Below are 22735 nucleotides of genomic sequence, written 5' to 3'. Positions count from 1 at the left end.
CGGAGACGTCGCTCCCTGTGACGACGGCGGCGGCGGCGGCGGCGGCGGCTGCTTATTGTCTTGAGATTCAGTACCATTGTTACTCTGCATCTTTACCTCAAACCCTAGAGTAAACTCTCACACAAAAAAAAACTTTAATTTATACTTACTATAAATAAATATAAATAATAATAATTAAAAAAAGGAAAAAATATATAGAGATAGATATGGTTGTAAGTATAGGTCAATCTGATTGCAAAAAGAAGATTTATGAGGAGGATGACGGATTCAGTGAAGCCCTGTATCAAATATCAGCCGTTGGATTAAACGGTGGTCTATTAATATCAACCGTTGATTTTAAAGAATGTTTTTGGATATATATTGATTAATTATTTTTACCTAATTCGTATAAATTTGGTCGGCTACAGTTTTTAGAGTAACTATTTTTATTTGTCTTTTTGCACCTTTTAGTTTTATTATTTTTACAGTTACAGACATACAGTTATTATATTGATTTTAGTGAAAGTAAGATTTTTTACGTACTCTTTATTTTGATGGGTTTTTACAGTGATAGACGTATGACAGAAAAGTATTGTGTGCTATTAATTGTACTGGCAATAACAGAATTGTCTCACACCCCCTCCCCAAAAAAAAAAAAACAGAGCAGAATTGTTGGATTTGGTAAAAACAAAATTTGGTTTCATATTAAAATTCGATAAAATTTGGATTTACATGGAAAAATTTTATAAATGGTATTTTACAAGGGTGACTCTGTAGTTTATACTTAGAAAAAATCGAACCCGAAACTTCGAATTAAGGACCGTACCTAGGTAATTCTTTAACAACTTATCCTTCTGATTTTATACCAATGTTTATAATTTGTCTCATATATGTTCAATTTTTATTTGAAATCAATTTTTAAAAATAAATAAGATTTTAAAATTGTATTGTCTTAAACTAAAGGTACTAAAATGTACCAAAATATTTATTTCATATTATTATCTTAAAAAAGTTATGTGAAAAAAATAAAATTAAAAACAATGCATATAAACAAAAGAAAGATATTTTTTAGTAAAAGAATTGAAAAGGAAAGTACGATTAAAAAAATTGAAACATACCCATTATACAGTCTAGTAATGATTTTTCTGTGAATAAATTAATTTGATTTGTTTGAATATAGTTAAAGACATATATGACTTAAGAGTATATTTGTAATTTGAAGCTTTTTATAACTATTCAAGAGTACTAGGTTTAATATTTTTAATTATTCAAACACATATTTAAACTAATTGCATAGGGTATCTATAATAAAATTATTAAAAATAATTTATAATCGTAATATTTAATTCATTTAGGTGTTTATTGTAAAGTTATCGAGCTAGTGGAGGAGCCAATAAAAATGAGCACGATGTAATAAATTGATCATTGAATTTCAGGCAATGTCTTGTGCAACCATTAATTATTATCATTTTCCAATATTATTTAGATAGATACACAGTTAAAATTTACTATTTTTTTGTCTGTTCGCGATAAATTTCGAATATAAAAATGAAGTTATAATTACAAAATAAATATAAAATAATATTTTACTAATAAATAAAGTATATCCTTCTCCACTTTAATAGTAGTAGTAACACTTCAAAAGAACTAGTTTTCAGGTTTTTGTTTCCAAGTCTTTTAAGATAATGAAAATAGAAAAATAGATAAAAAGAATCAATGTTAACAAGTTTTTTTCCTTAAAAAAAAATACATATCTTGTGTAAACTATGCTATAACAAGATTATTAACAAAAATATTCTATGAATTTTTTTTCCTTTTAAGAGTGTGGTATGGCAATTTCCAATTTAGAGTTCTAAAATAAGCATATCTAAAATTTTAGATATAAAATCTAATTAGACGTTGTCTTTCCAAAATAAGATTTCAAATTAATTTGGGAAATCGTTATTAATTTTTCTAAATCATCCCATTTGCTTTATATATTCATTGAAGTTTAGATAATTAAAACGAAACTTAAATACATACATAACAAATTATACTTCACAAACCAATAAAGTACAATACAAACTTTATATTACACGGTTTATATAATGATAAGATTTAAATCACAATAGAGATATGTGACCTATTTTATATATCAACATGTTAAACTAGGTCACAAAAAGGGAAATAATACTAGTATTATAATCAAGGAGTGTGTAGTGAAACGGAAAAACATATCTTAGTAGAAAATGTTTCTCCCTTTAGGACCCTATACGATTCAAGACTAGTAAATTTGGAATAAATATATACTACATATATACTATATCCAACTTCCTAATCCAATAAATTTAAAGTACAGTAATTGTCATAATCAATCAATTCATGGCCCGGGGCTTATATATTATTTCACGAGGGATAGATTAAGAATTTGAACTTTATGGGTTCAGATTTTTTATGATAACAACCTTAAGTGCTAATGACGAAATTTGGAACTTAATATTTATGCATAATTGTGAATATCATGATACGTATATAAGGTTTGGATCAAAGCTGCTACGTCCTACCCTACATTCCATCATGGGGGTCCACCTCCATGACCAACACCAGGACTATGGCCAGGACCTCCTTCTTCTGAAATATTAATATTGCCATGCATATTGTTATGATCATCATGACCAATATTGTTGAAGTAGTTATTCTTCACTACTTTTCTATGGCTATTTTCTCCATGATGGTTAAATATTGTGTTGTTGTTCTTTTCTTTTTTCAAGAGTACCCTTCCCTCACTCAACAAAATCCCATAAGAGAAGAAGATTAATGCTAGGAAAAAAGCACAAGTGTATATAATTTTTGGTTGAGCCATTTCTAATTAAGGAAAACCAAAGAGTAGTGATAATTCTCTCTTTGTACTTGGGTTGGTGGTAGGTATGAATATTCTTGAAGGTGATACTTGAGGTATATATATAGAGGCAAGATGCTATAGTTTAAGAGCCAAAAGAGCTTTTGGAAAGTATTAAAAAGACAACTTATGAATAGAAGGGGGCAAATTAATGGGTTGAGTCCACATTTAATTTTGAAATTGCACAAATTACCCTTAAAAAATGGGAATCTTAATAGCTTAGTTGGTTGGTTATGTTGGTGAGAGTTCGATTCCTCACATTGTAATCCACTTCTCCACCAAAAAAAAAAAAAACCTTAAAAATGTGTTGGTTTAATTCTCTTGATCAAAATGAGTCAAATTAATAATTTGATTTGTTACGAACATAACATGTCATATTTAACTCAATTACTCGCTTTTCTTGGCAAATTGAGGGTACACATAAAGATTTATTACTTATAATCTAAAAAGATGCCCTCAAAAATGAAATTTCTTCTCTGATTAAAGGTGAAAGGATATCGACCAACTAGTGTAGCTCCACCATTGGTTATCCCATCTACTAATTTTACATGTGCAAGCTAAGCTACCTTATTTGATGTTATTTGATCCTATGCATGCACACCGTCCGTCTTGAGTTGAGCCAATAATACCCCCCACCCCACCCCTTTCTCAAATAAACACACTTATTAAAGAGAAACAATGTTGTGCATATGTGTTGATCATTTTAAACAAGTTTTCTATAATTAGTAACTATGTTCAATAATTGAGATCATATTGCTTGTTTTAAAGAAACTTTCAATAATCCCAAAGTTGTGGGAGTGAACAATATTTAGGCATTTGGCACTATCGAATAATTAATTAAATAGTCGTCTTTCCAATCGTTCAAATTAAAAAAATAGTTAACAAAAGTATAATTTATGCATTCGAATATAAGTGGTAAATATTATTGACTATTTTATAAAGATTCGAATTTTGGTGTGTTTTGAGCAAGTTTTAGACGGTACGTTAGAGTGGAGTTTACTTATACAAGAAACCACCCACTAACTTTTATTGATAGAGACATTTCTGGTAAAACTCCAATATATGAAATTTTGCCTGCATAAATAGTACGTCCACCATACTTTGTAACTATAAATTTCCATGTGCATGCTCATATAGTCAACTTTTGGTTCATGTACCCCATGAGTCAAAGAGTCCTTTAAAATGTGTTTTTTTTTAATAATGTAATAATTTACCCTTTCACAAGATATTATAGTAACTCATTAGGTAGAAATCCTAAAAAAAAAAACTCGTAAGAGTGGTTGAGTTGGTGCTGCAGGTGATATCTCATAAGGGAGTTGGTTAGCGATCGATTTCCAGCTTGTTAACGTCTTCTTAGTCGTGTTCGTCGCATCGTACTACCTAGTTTACTTGTTTTTCTTTTGTGTAATTTGTGAGCTATGCACCGGAGGGATTTAATCATAATTGGCACTCAAATGATAGTGACGGAGGATTTAGGTCATAATCATTTCTTTTTTCTCAGTCGATGGGCGAATTATTGAGTCTTAGTTCAGCTTTTTTTTAACTTCACTTAACCAATCAATGATTGTTGTTGAGCTCATTTATCATCTCTTAGAAATGAAATCTATCTAGCTCTCCTACCAGGTTCCTATACGTTCACTTTAAACTTCCCGAAAACGTATATTAACAGCTTTACAGCCAATTTGATTCATTCTATTTACACTTTCATTACATAATATTTAAACTCAAAAAAATTATCTATATCTAATCTAGATTATTATGTAACACCAAAAACTAATTGTTATTGACTTAAAAAAATAGATTTTGATTCCACTATTAAAGCACTATAAACAAATTTAAGTGGGAGCAACAAGTTGTACTTGCCTATAGTGGAATAAATTCATAGTGGGTACTAGGAGATCACAAAGAGGTCATATAATTTCCCAAAGATTCCCTATTAATTTGAATATTTATAATTTTAATATTAATTTATTTCCACTTAAAGGAAGATTCTTCAAGAAAGAAATGGATCTTGCCTAGTTGGCTCCCAACGTTGGGGAAGTTGATCCAACACTCTAACAACAAAATCCAATTACAACTGTTGAATCCCATAAACAATGGACACTTTTTCTCTATTTTTCTTTTAGGTATATTAAATTAAATTCATTCATATCTTTTTTCTGTTTCCATCATGAATTTTGTTGTTGATAAAGATATGCACTTTCCTAGGTAGCATAATTAATACTCATAGCCCGCCAAAATAAATAGTCTGATGCACAAAACATCTCGTGTATCAAGACATGCTTTCATGTCTAGAGGTCACATAGAGATAGCTTTGTTATTGTAGGTGTTTCTTCATTATTATGACTCAAATCCAAAATCTTTAATTAATGACGAAGGAATCTCATTACTTAGTCAAATGTTTCTAAGACTACATAACCCCAAGTGACCTTTTATTTTCTTTCTATTTATTTTTAAACTTGGAAGGGGATGGATTTTGTTGAATTGAAGGTTGGGAAATTAGGTTAAGTTGAATTTTTAGGCAAATAGTCCAATGTAGAAGCACTTTGGATGGTTGCTTTAGTACTACTAGTGTCCTCATTACCTTTTAGATTTATTTAATAGATAATAAAATATTTTTTTTTTCATTCAATGCTCTTTTCTCCTCTTTCGAGCTAGCAATTAGAGGCGAGGCGAGGCGAGACGAATGCATAAGTTCAACTTTATGAGTAGACTTGAAATACTAATTTATTACGTTCAAAATTTATCATTTATATGTATTTTGTTATTTATAACATTAAATAAGTCCCCATAAAAGCACTTGGTTAATTGGTCTGAATTCGTCCTTTTCTAATTCATATTCAATTTTCCTGGCATGACCCTATAAATTTGTTTTCAGTCGGAGCAGCAAGTAGCACAATCTAATTCTACTTGACTAAACTCGTGCTCCTCGAAAGGAAAAAGTTTGCTTCTGGTGAGAAAGAAAAAACAACTCCGATAACCCGGGTCAAACAAATATGGGCCGGTTCAAATGCTTAGCTAATCAACAATCATTTGAAATAGTGGACTCAATCCATAGGCCCAATGACTGAAAAGACCAATGGGTTTTATGTGTACAAACTTTAATTGGACGGCCCAAAATTTCCTTTTTTGACAGGCCCAAAATTTCTGTTTTGCAGAATGTTACCAGAAAAGATATTAACTCGAACTTATTAATCAACTTCAAGTATTTTTATAAAGGAAAAATCTATATATTTAAGAGATAATATTACGGGTTTTAAATCTACTTTTAAATATTACTACTTATAACATTTTAATTACGAGTTATAACATATCATTTTTTATTTATTAAATAATTAGTCTTTTTATAACTATATTTTATAATGTAATTAATAGTGATATAAATAAAATTAAAATAGAGAATTAATCATAATTATATAGTACACATTTGTAGGGATTTTTTACTTTTCAAATACACTTTTTTTACTGTCACACATCAATTATCCACCCCCAACCACGTTTCTATCTATTTCACACGCTACCACAGTACCCCCTCCCCCACCCCCACATTCAAACGGTAAGAATTCCTCTCCCACCATATTCATTATCTTCTTCACTGTTCAACCGTAAATCTCTCTCTCTCACCACATTCTTCTCTGTTCATTCAAAAGAGAATCAAATATTCTTCAAAGTACTAAGAAACTAGATAAACACGTCGAACAACACTCCAAGAAAGAGACCCAGTAAAAGCGAGTTCTAATGTTGAAATCGAAGCTCCAACTTTTAACATATTAATTCAAACGCCGCCGACCAACAAGAATGCAAATCCGGCAAGAAAGAGTGTTACCCCTCAAAAAAAGAATCAAATTCCAGAAAAGGAGAAGAAAAAAGAAGCAAAGAAAATTGCAAGTCCTCTAAATCAAAAGGGATAAAAGAGAAAAGGAAAAATGGTGGAACCCCCTTCGAATTCGATGGAAGTATGGAAGAAGCAAGAACGGTGATGGTGCAATTAGTGTTTTTATTACATGTTTGAAATAGTTGATTGCTGCTTAGACTCTTAATTATTACATATTTTTTAATTTTTGGCTAATGTATATTTGTTTTTACTACAGTTCTTGACAACAATACAATATGCACTGTTTTACATTGTCAAATTTATTTTTTTCAGATTTATTCCAGTTCATACAATTTTATTTTTAGTCTGTCTAAAGTTTTCAAGTTGGATACCAACTGTATATAATTTGGGAATCAGCATTCGCCAGATTTTTATTGAATTTTAGTTTTGAAAAACACCTCATAAACATAGTATACAAGAATTGTACACGTTGTTACACTTACGTTTTTCAAATGGATAACACATTAACTAGTCTTTGGTTGGTTAATTTTGTTAAAATATCAATTACATCTTGTTTCTTCTAATTTTTCATGGATACCAGTTGTATATCAAATGCCTATCAATTGAATATCATGGTAAATAGTTTTAGTTTGGATAATTTGATTTGAAATCTCAATTACATCTTGTTGTTTCTATTATTGCAATGGGATATCAATTGGAAACCAAATTGACACCAATTTTCAATTACATGAAATAGTTTTAGGTTGACTTACATTGTATCTAATTGATCTCCAAATTGAAAATTAAAAATGACACTAAATTGGTGTTCAATTTGTATACAATTGGTATCCAACTTGAAAATTTAAGATAAAAACTAAAAAATAAAAAATATATGAAGTTGATATCCACCTTGTATAAATCTGGGAATAATGAATTTACAATGAAAAACAGTGACCATTATATATTGTTCTAAAAAAAGTAGCAAAAACATTTATACCTCAATTACATCTTGTTTTAAACTTTTTTCAAGTGGGACACCAGTTGGAACCAAATGAATACCAATTGAAAATTACATTAGTTTTAATGAGACTTCGATTGCATACCAAATGTATATTGTTTCATATTTATATTTGACATGATTTTTCCAATCGATTACAATTGCATAACCACATTACTTAATCAATTTTTCACTATATATTTGAAAAACAATGAATAAACAAAAATAAGTAGTACACATAATGAATGTTCTGAAATTATAATTTATTAGCTTAAAAGACAAAATAAATCAAAACATGAGTTTGTCACAATTATAAATTATGACTTTTTTGGTACATGGTAAATTTAACATGTCTTTCTGTTGTGGCCCTCTCGACGAAGTTAATGCATTTACTAGACCACTATATAGGCTGGAAGATTCATAAATAATTTTCTTCATCTAAAAATCATCATATTTGCCTGTTCCATATAAAAATGTTGTGTCGGTATTAGAGGATACAAAGTAAAAATACATATGTTATATCAGTATACAAATTTCATACAATTTTTATGTACAATTTTTCATACATACATGCCAAAAGTCATCACTTATTCATATCATAATCATGCCGCTATAATACCAAAATAAGATCATTTCTAACTGTTAATTGTCATTTACTAAATAAACAGTATACCAAATTCATTCCATTATTATGCCTAAATCCATTCTAAATAGAATGCCAAAAAAAAAAATTCAATCATACCAGAATCCCGACAACAATTTTTATGCACACATTTCATACCTATTTCATGCCAAAAGTCATCAATTATTCATTCCAAAATCATGCAAATATAATACAAAAAAAAAATCATTTTTAAATATTAATTCCATTATCATGCCCAAAATTCATTCCAAATAAAATGCAAAAAAAAAGTTCAATCATACTAGAATTGTACCCAAAAATATTATCAATTGTCATACATGTATGGTATAACTAGTATACCAATTTCAAACAAATTTTATGTATTTTTTAAAATCAGCAACGTACCAAAAAATGAAAAATGATTCAAACAAGAATAAACAAATTCAATGTTCATACCAAGATCTAACAATCTACATAAAAAAAACGCAATAACTAAAAGTATTATACACAATTTTTTATTTTTTATTTTTTCCAGTATTACTGTTCCATATTTTATTTTACGTTTTATTGGTAATCGATTAAGAAACTTTCATTCACAATTTCATAGCATTTAAACTAAATAGAAAACATTTACATATTATTTATAGAGCAACTTTCACATCTAGCAAACATAAAAATCATATTTGTATCTTATAGCTATAGTTTGCATAATTGCGCTCCATAGCAAATTTATGTTTGCTATGGAGCTATTAATCTGTATATTTCAGGATTCATTCGAAGCTATATATAATTTTATTTTCTAAATAAATTTAATAAAAGGCTGTAAATTCTGTTACAAAAAAGGAAGACAATCGCTAAACTCACGCAAAAAGATCTCTTTCCTTCTACGACTTCTTCATCAGTAGTGACTCCATTGTAACTGCCTAACTGGGTACACGTTTGCCTAGAAATTTAACACCCTGAAAAATAATACATATACAGTTTTACTCAAATATACATATATACATAACTATGACTTACTGTGTATAAATATGACACAAATACAGTTAGCGAATTGTATAAAATAAGATTTAATTCAATTTATCCTATACAAGTTTTATAAATAACATTATACATTATACAACACATTTCAATTGTATAATCGTTTATATTGTATATATAGTGAAATTATTGTACTTCTATTAATGGAGAAAGTTTGTATATTAAGCCTAATGGCTAAAAAAATACAGATCTGTATAAATAAACATATTAAAAAGTATATATAGTCATTCTATATAACACTAATTTTATCCGAATATAACATAAACATGTTTTATATGGATATTATATATTATACAAAACATTTCAATTGTATAATTGTTAATATTGTATATATGGTAAAATTGTTATAATAACTACTGTTATTTATACAATAAATTTGTATATTAAACCTAATGGTTGTACATATCTGTATAAACAAATAGATATAGGGAAAAAATTTACAGAGAAAATATAAGACTAATATACAATCGTAACATATACAAATTAATGATTATACAAATTTCTGAACTTCTTCGTGTTCATCTTGCTCCAATGAGCCAGAAACAATTCTAATATACAATTGCTTTATACAATAAGTTTGTATATTAACCCAATGGCTAATATACAATTGTTTTTCCTTTCCTTTTCTTACTTGAACTAGCATCATACTGATCTTTGTCACCTCCCTCAACAATTCCAGATTACTTCCATTTTGCACTAATTTCACCCAATCTGTCTGGGTCATTCTTAAATTTGAATCTAATGTCTTTAATTTCTTTGGATTTGACTATTGAACCTGCAACCTCTCCAAAATCCTAAGTTAGACCCAAGGAAAATGATGGTGGTTCAACAAAAAAATTCCCATGAAAATGTATACCTCTTGTCAATCTTGTCAGTGGAGTATGTTCATCCATTGTATAAGTGAAAAATCTATATGGATTATGATTTCATATGAAAGTTAAAGCAATAAGGGAAAAATTGGAAAAATAATAATAATCGATTTAGAGGTTTTGGCGGTACCTGAAATTTTTGAAATCGCGATTGAGAGCGTAGTAGTGAAGATTTGAAATTCAAACTGATTTTGTGGAGAGAATTTAGGAGAAATTGAAGGGTATGGAAAAGAGGAAAGAGATGAAGTGAGTTGTATAAAGGAAATGACTTCCGTTTTTTTCTAATTTGTGGGACCCGTCAGTAGCAAGATATGCGAAACTGTAGCTATTCAAAGGAAATAAATGAAACAGTAGCTATATTATTTATTTTCAATTAATAGTTTGCTATTATGCACAATTTTCCCTTATTTATATATGCCAATACAAATAAAATTTTGGAAAGAACACTAACCTAAAGAATCCCATCTACCACTATACTTTATTAATACTGACTACAACAAAGAATATTGAGAAGAGAGAAACGGTAAAAAAAATAAAAAAATCTGTTTGAATGAAATTAAATAAGTGAGAGAAAATATCAGTAACTGTTTTGAGCTAAACAAGGAAAACAAATATTCTTTTTTGTTAGGACTCTCCTATATTTATGACTCTCCAATTTTTATGTCTCCTATTAATTATCATTAATTTTTTCAAATTATTTACTACCAAAAATATCCGTTTTTACTTTATTTATTTTTCAAACTAATTGGTTTTTACTGTTATTTTAAATCATTTTTTAATTTAGTGAAATGTTATAACCTGTAATTATTTATTGTTATAACTTGAAAGATAAAGAATAATGTCATAACTTATAATTATTAGTCCTAAATATGTCAATTATAAAATTTTCACTTTTATAAAATAGGAAGATTAAATTAATATAATTTTAAATTTAAAAAATATAGAGTTAGTTATTTCACCAAATACCAAATGCGGAAAAATGGGATCAATTGTTGAAAAAATCTCTCCTATTTGAAATTTTCATATTTTATATCGAAACTAATTCCAACCAAGTTATAGTTGCATTGCTAACAGCCTAACACGTTAACTTAAAATTATCTTTTAAAATTACTCTTATCTTTTTAACGAAAAACAAATAAGTGATTTTAACCCTTATAAAAAAAAAGCAAAGTTCATGTCATGTATAAACTTATATGCATGTAGATTGAAGAAATCATGAATTATTTCCATATATTGTAGCCAATATTAATTTGTCATTAAAAGTATTTAATTAGATGCAGCGTGTAGGTTACACGGAATGCTTTATAATAAACACGACGTAGTTTATTTGCCACCAAACATATTTATTATTTAGTGTATACTAGATGACTAAACTTAGCAAATAAATGAATAAGGATTTCTTTTAATGTTTTCTTTCTGTTTTTCAAAATCGTTTAACCAATTTCGACCTATAATAGGGTTGTGGTAGGATTGAGATTCCTTCATCCTTAACAGAGGTATTAGATTCGAGTCATGAGTATAGAGTTTATTCCTTAAATAAATTTTTCGTAGTAGAAATTTAAATTAATCGACGCTCAATACAAATATCACACATCAGGTGATAAAGAGAGGGGCTATCGAGCCCTACTTATGAACTTTGACTTTCAAAAGTAATGTCAACTCATATCCAATTTGCAAAAATCTTCCTTACTATGGTCTATGTATTAATTAAGCAAGCTATTATATTTAATGCATGGCTACTTTAGGTTTATTATTGTTGGTACGTCCAAGTAGCTAGACATACATGTAGAATTTATATGCCTATATATATGTCAACCGCATTAATAGCATAGACATTACTAGCATTTAAATGCAATATATATGTTCACGTTGACTAACAAACGTTAGTAGACTTAAGTCAAAGGAACTTATTTATATTAATTAGAATTTGGCTAAGATTCAAAATTTTAAAGTATAACACGAAAAGTATATTTTTTCTTCTTCTCGTGTTTGAAGTTTGATTAAATTTAAATTTATGTACATATTGATTTCTAAAAATGACGCTTTCAACATAACTTTTTTTCACTCTCATGAGTTGATCACTCAAGTCTTGAGAGTTGAGACATCTAGTTGGTTAAGAATAGAAAGATCCAAATCGACTCACTATAACCCATATTGATCAGTATATGTTGAGTTTGAATGAACAAAATTATTTTTCTTGCAAAGCATTTTATATTACAACTTATTTTTGGATCATTTTAGTTTTTAATCATTGAACATAAATGAAGGTGACGGTACATTTACGTGTTTTTCAAAATTTAAAAATAATATTTCAATTGCTTGGTATTAAACAAAGTAAATTGAATCGATTCATTTCCTATTACATTTTTTAAAAAGTTTAAATGAGTGAGGAAGGGGAAATGTGGGAGGGGATGATACTATGGCGAATTGAACCCTCACCAATAAGGTGGAAGTTCAGCTAGTTAACCAACTAATGTACTAAGATTCTTTATTTGCTATTACATATACTTTTAATCACGTGGCGATCTTATTGAATTAGACATTCCTAATTTTATCGAATAAAATGACAATTAAACACAGTGAAATACATACTTACTAGTTAACCATGTTATATTTTCCTAACAAATGTTTGCGAATAAAAATGACTCTAATTAATAACTTTTCTGTAAGAATACAAATTTAATCGATCTTCAAATGAGAAATTGTAAAAAGACGGGCACACCCATGGTAGGTGTGCATACATCCAAATTTAATGCTAAGACGAGGGCTATTTCTCATTCCATAATGACATCTTTCGCTCATTCATTCCATGATCCGTTCAAAAACTCCTTTTTATTATTTCTTATTAATAAAATACGTGTCAAGTTAAACACGAACAAATAAAGATGAACCGAGGAAGTATTAAAGGGAGTCAACAAAATACAGCAAAGGGAACACGTGTCTTATATCTTACTGGTCTTTGAACTGTGCATTAAGCTACGTGGCGCGCTAGAATCCAACAAAGTCTGAAAAAGCACGACTCTGAAAAAAGAAAAAAAAACCTCAAAAAAAGCAAAAAAAAAGAAGAAAAAACCAAAATCTATAAGGATGTTTGGCTGCACAAGTTGCCAATCACAAACCAATCTTTTTGTTTTTTTTGGTCACATCACATACACACGACAGTCGTTAGAATTTCACAGTTACCAGAAATTTTTCCATTTTGGCTTCTGTCTCTGTACCTAAAAGTGTTAAAGACCGGACCTTTGAGGGACAGGGGTTGTGGGGTTTTTGTTTTTTTGGTTTCTTGATTAAGGAATATGCTCTGATTCCTTGCAAGAAAAATGGTTTCTTAAATATGCTGATGTCTGTTCCTAAAATATAAAACAGACCCAAATACTCGCTTTTTGCTCTCTTTCATCAATCAGGTAATAAGTTTTTTCTTGTTTTTATAGTTCTTGAAGATAATAATGAAGTTGTTCTTGACAGTTTTGGTGATTTGTTGTTTGATTGATTCATTATGTTTCAGTTTTTGGTTTAAAGATTTGTCTTTTTCTTTCAGCATCCCCTAGATTTGGTGTTGAATATAGGAATTGATCAGTTTTTCATTGAGTTATTGTCCCTTTTTGCTAAATTTTGAATCTTTATTAGTGGCTGCCTATGTTGTTCATACTCTGTGTGTTGGATCCTCCAAAGTGCATATGAGACTATTTCAAAATTAATACTCCTCCGTTTCAATTTGTTTTGTCTTATGTTTCTTTTTAGTTTGTTTAAATAAAAATGTCTCTTTTCTGTTTTTGGCAACACTTTAGTTTCAACTTACCACGTGACAGGTTTAAGATTACAAGATTAAATAGCATTTTCGTACATTTTATTAATATCGTACAAGATTCAAAAGTATTTTTTATTTTCTTAAATTCCATATCAAGTCAAAAGCTAACAAATAAATTGAAACGGAGGGAGTACTTTGCTGAGTAGTTTTCAATCTGAGTTGTTAAAATTTGGTTCTGTTAGAAGATTGTGCACCTGCAAAGATTGTACTTTTGACATGGTTTTCAGTGTCAAGTTGATTATGAATTGGGGTTTGGATACATTTTGCATCATGATTATTGGGGCCAAAATGATGTACTGTATTTTCTCTTCTATGCAGTTGGTTCATGTGAACTAGAATTATTCATTGGGAAGAACTTTTATCCAGCAAAGTGGTGGGAATCTAATACTGCTTGCTGAATGGGGTCTGATAAGCAGTCCAGTGGTCTGCTTGATACTCTAAAAATGGAGACAGTTAGGACAATCTTAACTCATTCTTATCCTTATCCACATGAACATTCGCGTCATTTGGTCATTGCAGTGTTTGTCGGATGCTTATTTTTTATATCATCAGATAACATGCATACACTTATTCAGAAGTTAGATAGCAATATCAAGTGGTGGTCAATGTATGCCTGTCTGCTTGGATTCTTTTACTTCTTTTCATCTCCATTTATAGGGAAGACAATCAAACCAAGTTACTCAAATTTTAGTCGTTGGTAAGTATGTTCTTTCTATATCTGGCGTAATAACTAATCCTTTTAGTTAAATATATTGATGAAACTGGTAATGAGAGGATTGTGTTTTTGCAGGTATATATCCTGGATACTTTTGGCTGCTCTATATCATCTTCCCAGTTTTCTATCTATGGGAGTAGATCTTAGGATGAACCTGTCTTTGTTTCTGACCTTATTTGTCTCATCCATTTTGTTTCTTCTCGTTTTCCACGTTATTTTTCTTGGGCTTTGGTATCTTGGCCTTGTTGCTCGCGTGGCGGGAAAGAGGCCTGAGATCCTGACAATTGTGCAAAATTGTGCTGTAAGTTTTTGGAACACTGTGTAAGATGATATAAAGTAGTTGGGGTCTTTGTGACTTATTTCTTCATCATCTCTTTAGGTATTAAGCATAGCCTGCTGTGTGTTTTATAGTCACTGTGGCAACCTTGCTGTAGTAAGGGAAAAGACATTTGGTCGGAGGAATTTTGGTTGGTTTTCATTGTGGAACAAGGAAGAGCGGAACACTTGGCTTACAAAACTCGTAGGCATGACTAAGTTGAAAGACCAAGTCTGCAAATCTTGGTTTGCTCCAGTTGGGTCAGCCAGTGATTACCCCTTTTTGTCTAAGTGGGTCATCTATGGAGAGGTATTGTCTCTCACAGTTTGCGTTTCTCATATTTCCAACTTGATATAATGGAGGATCTTATGTTGCTGTTGCCTCTTTTTTCTTTCTGAATTTTGACCTTTCAGTTGACTTGCAACGGGTCATGTGCACAATCGTCAAATGAAATTTCTCCGCTATATTCATTGTGGGCCACTTTTATAGGCCTCTACATTGCAAATTACGTTGTGGAAAGGTCATCAGGGTGAGCAGCTTGAATATTTGTTCACATAATAAAGTCCTTTTTTGGTGGTGTCTTTGCCTGCGAAACTGCTGCTAAAGATGCAGATCTTTAGACATCATTATGATGTTTGCTGTACAGGGTCCAATTGTGAAAAATGTGGTCTCTGTGCGAGAACTTTTAAGTGAACAATTTCTTAGATTAACATATTAAACAAACAAAAAAAAGAATTCTTCCTGGATTGTACGATATTAGGAAATCTGTTCTACTTCATTACTTACCTGAGACCCTGAAGATTCCAGAATGGATCAAGGGGTTAAGTTTGCCATCACCATGGCATTAGTTGCTTGCCCCTTATTCGTCTTTACGGGAATATCATTGAAGATGAAGAGCTTCTAGGCTTTGCTTGTGATGGCAAATGTATTATAGTGTCATTATAGAAAAGCAAGTCACCCATATTCTGTTGCTATTCTGACTGTGCTTTAAATGGTACCTGGTTGGTTCAATTTGGCACAACAGCCTATTCAAAATTAGAAAGCTTTCCCTTGAGTAAATTATGAGCATAGTTTTATTACCCGACATTATTCTGATTTTACCTGCTTGGCGTAAATTGTAAGCACCATTCTGCTAGAGTTTCTTGTCTGCTAACAGTTCACACTATAATGATTAACAGATGGGCTCTTTCACGTCCTTTGTCACTCCAAGAGTTCGAGAAATTGAAGAAAAAGCAAACGAAACCTGAGTTCTTGGATATGGTTCCTTGGTATTCAGGGTATGTTCTTTCGTTGTACCTCTTACGTCTCCCCTTTTATCTGTGGGGCCAGTATTCTGTGGTGAAAAAAGCTTTATCAATCTTCATAATAGAACACTGGTTACTGGAGTTGCAGGACATCTGCTGATTTGTTCAAGACAATGTTTGACTTACTGGTCTCTGTAACTTTGTTTGTTGGACGCTTTGATATGCGAATGATGCAGGTAACATATATGATGTTCTAAATTCCTTCAATGTATATTCAGCTAGAGTGAAGTTCCTATTGCAACAACTTATGAGATGCTGCAATCTTTATTTTTGTAAAGATTTTAGAAGGGTCAAGGCTCAAAATGTTCCTCCTTTTGATAAAAACTCTGCACATGTTAATGAAATGACAAATGTATAATGGATTTGTATTTTTGATGATAAAAGACAACATGCTTGATAAGTAGATTAATTATTTCATGAATTTAATTAATCTGGCTAATTTATTCGTGTGCTTATAATGGACTGGGTTGACCTTATATTGTCCTAAAATTCTCCGATGGTTAGGCGGCTATGAGCAGGGTTGAAGATGGGGCTAAGCAGGAGGATCTTTTGTATGATCAGTTTAGTGGGAAGGATGGTCTGTGGTTTGACTTCATGGCTGATACAGGAGATGGTGGAAATTCTTCATACACTGTGGCTCGGCTTCTTGCTCAACCTTCACTCCGGCTCCAAGTCAATGGTTCAATGCGTACTCTGCCACGTGGAGACATGCTTCTTATTGGGGGTGACCTTGCGTAAGATCCTAGTTCTCTGTATACTAGTAGTTTGTCTTTGCATTATCCTGAGATATTCTGATAGACTCATCTTATGTCTCAAAAATTAAGATAGTCCAATTAATTACACTGAAAATTGGACGGGCATCTTCAATGTAGATACTCTAGTACTGGCCATTATATCTAGGAAATCAGTGCGGAAGCAATTTCATTTCTTCAGCATTTATATGCATAAATGTCCAATCCACTCAGTTTTGGGTGTAATATGAAGCAAGCCATCTGTGGTGCTGATACATATACTTTTCTTTCTTTCTTTTTGTGCCAGAGAACTCTATATGTTTTGCCTCTTTATTCATTTAAAGGAAAACTGTTCTGCCTTTTCACTTCATTTAGAACTAACAACAGCATGACAGTATGCTGTTGAATTTGTTAAACTAATAATTATTTATATTTTCTCGTGTTGCATAGATATCCTAATCCATCATCATTTACATATGAGAAGCGCTTTTTTCGTCCTTTTGAGTATGCTCTTCAGCCTCCTATGTGGTATAAGGAAGAGCATATTGCTGTAAGTAAGCCTGAATTGCCTCCTGAAGTGGATGAACTTAGGCAGTATGATGGACCTCAGTGTTTTGTCATCCCTGGAAACCATGGTCAGTATAGCTTCTTAGCTTGTACCTCGTGAACTTCTTATTTCCTTTAGTTTCAGTAAAGCAGTATGGCTTCTTTAATCTTGATTTTTTTTTTATAATAATCGAAGTCCATTCGTGAATTGCAGACTGGTTTGATGGGCTTCAGACGTATATGAGGTACATTTGTCACAAGAGCTGGTTGGGTGGTTGGTTTATGCCTCAAAAGAAAAGCTATTTTGCGCTTCAGCTCCCCAATAGGTGGTGGGTATTTGGTCTTGATCTTGCACTCCATTGTGATATTGACGTATACCAATTCAAGTTCTTCTCAGAATTAGTGAGAGATAAGGTATGTCCTCACTGCTATGAGCATAGTCGTCATGTTGCTTTCTGTTATATCTATATTGTTGAATATTGGAACATTGTCCTAGTTCAAATATACTGCTATTAATTAAAAAAGGTGGATGTTTTATGCAGATTGGTGTTAATTGTTTCTGAAGTTCCTAATAAAGAAACTATAATCTTTATTATTTATGGTAAAAAATAATTGTCACATTAGTAGGATTAGTAATGACAGATGGTGATCTTTTACACGTGTACAACTGAGCATGATACTGGTCCAGACTTCTGCAAACTTTTCCCAATAGTGTTCTCAATTGATAGGAATAATCTAATATTGTTAAGAGAGACCATTATCTACCTTCACCCCTAGCCACCACAACCAACTTCCTCCACCACCATTCACTATCACGACCGTCCATCTCTACTACCTTAACCAACTTTACCACCAGCCCCACCATTAACCACCTATACCATCAGCCATCACCGTTAATAACCCCCACCACCAGCTTTCGCCGCATATCACGAATAAAAACCACGTCCAGCTATACTACCAGCCATCACCGCACAATCAATGCTTTGGCCCGCACCCACACAACCTCCAGCTGCCATCGCTGCTAGCTTTTAGAACATGCTTCATGATACAAACAGATTTTACAACACCACATCAACTAAGGTTTTCTCTAATATTCTCATGATATATTATTCAACTATTATTTTAAAAAATACGTCTACATTTGTTAGTTTTTTGATAATACAAATTATACACATTGAGATGATTAAGTAACAAAAAGTCTCAATTATTCAGCATTCAGATTTAGTGGCAACATCTTAGTAATTAGATATTTATTCAGATTCAGATTCAGACATCTGAATCTTAATAAATATAAATGAAACCGCAGTTTGTTTGTGTTGAGGAAATGGTGTCCTGAAAGAGGTTTAGTTCACCGCTGGGCTAAAACCAAATACTGAAGCAATATTAGTTGTTGAAAGTATTGAAGTCCGTGGTATGGTTTAATCGAGATACTTTTTCTCTAGTCGGAGTTCAAAATCATGGTATGTGTATCAGTTGTTCTTATTCATTTATTCTGTTATGATGAGAAGAACTAGAATTGCCTTGTTTCACTTAAACTTTTTATCAATCAAATATAAAAGAAAAAGAAGTTAACCCCCCTCTCCCCCCAAATTTTCAACTTCTCCATCAGAATAATGTGGGAATGCTTGTAATCTGTCATTTCAAGAGGAAGGTTTCTCAACATTGGTTCTGAGTTACGCATACATTTCTTATGGATTATAATTCCATGAAGTTTTTTCTTGCTGATAAGACCTGAAAATTATTTTGCTAGTGTGTGAATGGTAGCAGTCAATAAAAGATCTTAACAGTGAACAAGACCTTGACTAAAGTGTTAGTGCTCCTTAGTTCCAGATTCATGTATCTATCCAGTCTTTTTCTTCAAGCTACTGATTTTCGATATGAAATGAAGATTATCAAGCTTATAGCAGAATTAGTGACTCTCAGTTTTTGAAGCCCACAGAGTTGGTTTACAGCTGGTGTGTGGGAATTCTAGACGTAGTTGATTAAGGGATCCAATGCCTATATCATTCCTTTGTGTAGGCTTTTATATAGTTTCGAAATGTTACCTAAGCTCCTTATTGGTTCTTTCATGCCTTATTTCTCTTTCTATTTATGAAGAGAAAAGAGAGGAGAAGATGTGAGTTTTCTTAAATATGCAAAGGATTTGTTTACTGAAGGTTTTAGGCCTTGCTTAATTGATGCACTGTTCAGGTCGGGAAAAATGATTCTGTGATCATTATGACGCATGAGCCGAACTGGCTTCTTGATTGGTACTTTAATAATCTGACTGGAAAGAATGTTACCTACTTGATACGCGACCATTTGAAAGAAAGGTGTAGACTACGGATTGCTGGAGATGTGCATCACTATATGCGGCATTCATATGTTCCATCAAATAAGCCTGTTTATGTCCAGCATTTACTTGTCAATGGTTGTGGAGGTGCTTTTTTGCACCCTACACATGTCTTCAAGAATTTCAAAGAAATATATGGAACATCATACGAGACCAAAGCTGCTTACCCAACTTTTGAAGATTCAAGCAGGGTAAGGAGTTTAAAATTTCCTTTTTGAAGGTTTTCAATCAGATACCTACCAAAAAAACAAATTTCTGGTCGGATATATTATTCAGGTGCTTACATGCTTATTAACATTTGCAGATTGCATTGGGCAATATATTGAAATTTAGGAAGAAAAACTGGCAATTTGATGTTATTGGTGGCATGATATATTTCATGTTGGTCTTTTCTATGTTTCCACAGGTAATTTGTATTTTAGATTTTTGATCTGTTCTTTTAGATTTGTTGTAAGCATCAGTTCCCTCGCTGCCTCATGCCTCCTTAGGCTGTAGTATGTTAATTTGATGTTTTTTTGAGCAGTATATTGTATTTCACTTTTCTAATGAACCTAAGATGTATTGCTGCTGGGCAAGAATGACTAATCATTTCCCATCTGCTTCTAGTGTCAGCTAGATCACATTTTAAAGGATGACACCTTCTCGGGTCGCTTGGGAACCTTCTTTGGCACAGTGTGGGATTTGTTTATGTATATGCTGGGATGCTCATATGTATCAGCAGCTGGTGCTATATTACTTTTAACAATTGCAATAGTCTTTGTGCCTTCTATGGTGTCTTGGAAAAAGAGACTACTAATTGGGATTCTTCATGTGTCCGCACACTTGGCTGCTGCCTTGATTCTCATGCTCTTGATGGAATTAGGTGTTGAAATATGTATTCGGCATAAATTACTTGCAACTTCAGGTGAGGTTTTGTTTATTGTCTTCAATGTGTGATTCAGTTGATTTGTTTCCTCTTTAGTCCAGTCCGTTGTCGCCGTTCTGATTCTTAATATAAGTTCATTATCCCATGGATTTGCACATATGTGACAGCAGAGTGCTTAAAAGTTCTCAGCTAATGCATGGAACTAATTAGAACCTGCTAGAAATGTCCTCTCACTGGCATGTCCCATCTATTGGATACAACGCATTTATAGTACAACGTGCAAGCAAATAATTTATTTTTTTTACTTCAGAATGATAGTATACCTTTTAATTCTGATTGATAGATAGCTTCTCTGGGCAACTAGTTAAATGGAATTATTACTGAACTCAGCCCTGATTTCCTGTTTCTTTGAATCCTATTGCTTTTTGTTGAACAACGTAACTTTGTAATCCAGGTTATCACACTTTATATCAATGGTACCAGTCTGTGGAGAGTGAGCATTTTCCCGATCCAACTGGCCTTAGGGAACGTATAGAACAATGGACATTTGGCCTATATCCAGCATGTATCAAGTATCTCATGTCCGGTTTTGACGTTCCTGAGGTAAGAAATCATATGATAGGGGATGTTGCTTCATGACGATTCAGTTGCTCTGTGATATTTCTGTCTTCCTCTAATCTCATGCACACAAATTTCAGGTAATGGCCGTTACCAGGAGTAATATTTGCAAAAATGGGATTGATTCTCTCTCCCGAGGGGGTGCTGTCATATATTATGCATCAGTCTTCCTTTATTTTTGGGTCTTATCAACTCCGGTGGTTTCTTTGATACTTGGAAGCTACCTGTACATTTCCATCAATTGGCTTCACATACATTTCGATGAAGCATTTTCATCACTCCGCATTGCAAATTACAAGTCATTTACACGGTTCCATATCAATACCAAAGGCGATCTTGAAGTTTTTACCCTTGCAGTCGATAAGGTGAGATATCTTTATTATCCCCAATAAAGATGATAAAAAGGAACACGAACTCACTGTCACTACCTCACTCTGCTGAAAGAATCTTCATAGCCAATCCCAGCTAGTTGGGATTGAGGCGTAGTTTGTTGATTGAGCTTTCTGGAAGAGTACTACTTTTAGAGAGCATTGAATATGAGCTATTTACACTTAAATGTATGATTTTGCAGGTTCCGAAAGAGTGGAAATTGGATCCAAATTGGGATGGGGAGTCGAAACAGCCACAAGAACCAAGTTATCTCCAGAAGTTCCCTAGCAAATGGAGAGCTAAGGCCCCTCAGCAGGACCCTGTAAATACCGTGCGAATAATTGATCATTTTGTCATCGAACAGAAAGAATAACCTGATTCAGAACTATCGAACGGGTAACTTAACCAATGAGTAGTTTGATTACTAACTCATCTAGTGTCATCCTGTACAAATGTTGTAGGTTTAAAGTACTTAGACAGTAGTTGATATACAAGAAGTTTTTTAGGATAGAAACAGGATTGTAAAAGACAAATCAAAGATCCATTTGGATCATAGTTTTGTTAAGAAAAGAGAAATCCTTGTTAGTCATTATACTTTTCTTTTAATTGAACCACCATTCTCTTTTAGGAATATCTGTCTATTGTCTAGTAACTTCACATTGTGAGATATTACTAGTATCTTGTGGCTGGTGAAATCAAGAATCTAAGTACTAGGTAATTCTATCCATCAAAGCAGTTCAGACAGATGGAAGAAAATACCTAGTGTTTTTGCCTCTATTGGATATGATATCTCATGGATTTAACTCACTTCAAGTACTAGGTCACACTCTTACATACCGCTTGAATAATATATTTTCAAAATGAGAGTGTTATAAGTGTTTAGATTTGAAAATCGACTTATATTATCAACTCTTCTACATTACCAATAGTA

The 22735-nt window shown here is 31.9% G+C and overlaps 2 protein-coding genes across 2 annotated transcripts in view; one reads left to right on the top strand and one right to left on the bottom strand.

Annotated features, from left to right (window-relative positions):
• LOC102595348 (polyadenylate-binding protein RBP47-like) overlaps positions 1–171 on the bottom strand; it is a 6745-nt gene extending 6574 nt beyond the window's left edge. The window contains exon 1 of the mRNA XM_006354895.2: positions 1–171. Coding sequence (XP_006354957.1) covers positions 1–90 — 90 coding nt within the window. The 5' untranslated portion in view covers positions 91–171.
• Positions 172–13289: 13118 nt separating this feature from the next.
• On the top strand, positions 13290–22435 carry LOC102581113 (uncharacterized). The gene is made up of 16 exons (XM_015312080.1): positions 13290–13604; positions 14327–14705; positions 14799–15024; positions 15103–15348; positions 15453–15568; positions 16218–16316; positions 16432–16519; positions 16848–17077; positions 17525–17709; positions 17835–18034; positions 19811–20143; positions 20257–20358; positions 20559–20856; positions 21272–21420; positions 21516–21800; positions 22007–22435. The coding sequence occupies exons 2-16, from the start codon at positions 14407–14409 to the stop codon at positions 22175–22177; spliced, it is 3027 nt and encodes a 1008-aa protein (XP_015167566.1). The 5' UTR covers positions 13290–13604; positions 14327–14406; the 3' UTR covers positions 22178–22435.
• The last annotated feature ends 300 nt before the right edge of the window (positions 22436–22735 follow it).

Source organism: Solanum tuberosum, unplaced genomic scaffold (assembly GCF_000226075.1).
Source record: "Solanum tuberosum cultivar DM 1-3 516 R44 unplaced genomic scaffold, SolTub_3.0 scf00184, whole genome shotgun sequence".
Taxonomy (NCBI): Eukaryota; Viridiplantae; Streptophyta; class Magnoliopsida; order Solanales; family Solanaceae; genus Solanum; species Solanum tuberosum.
The sequence above is the reverse complement of the archived record's forward strand: the minus strand, read 5'-3'. Positions and strand labels throughout refer to the sequence as shown.

Excerpts from the sequence above, each read along its gene's own strand:
- LOC102581113 (XM_015312080.1), top strand. The coding sequence starts at position 14,407 with ATGGGGTCTGATAAGCAGTCCAGTGGTCTGCTTGATACTCTAAAAATG. Across the intron at positions 15,025-15,102 it reads CAATTGTGCAAAATTGTGCT|GTATTAAGCATAGCCTGCTG; the intron begins GTAAGTTTTTGG and ends TCATCTCTTTAG. Across the intron at positions 15,569-16,217 it reads GTTGTGGAAAGGTCATCAGG|ATGGGCTCTTTCACGTCCTT; the intron begins GTGAGCAGCTTG and ends AATGATTAACAG.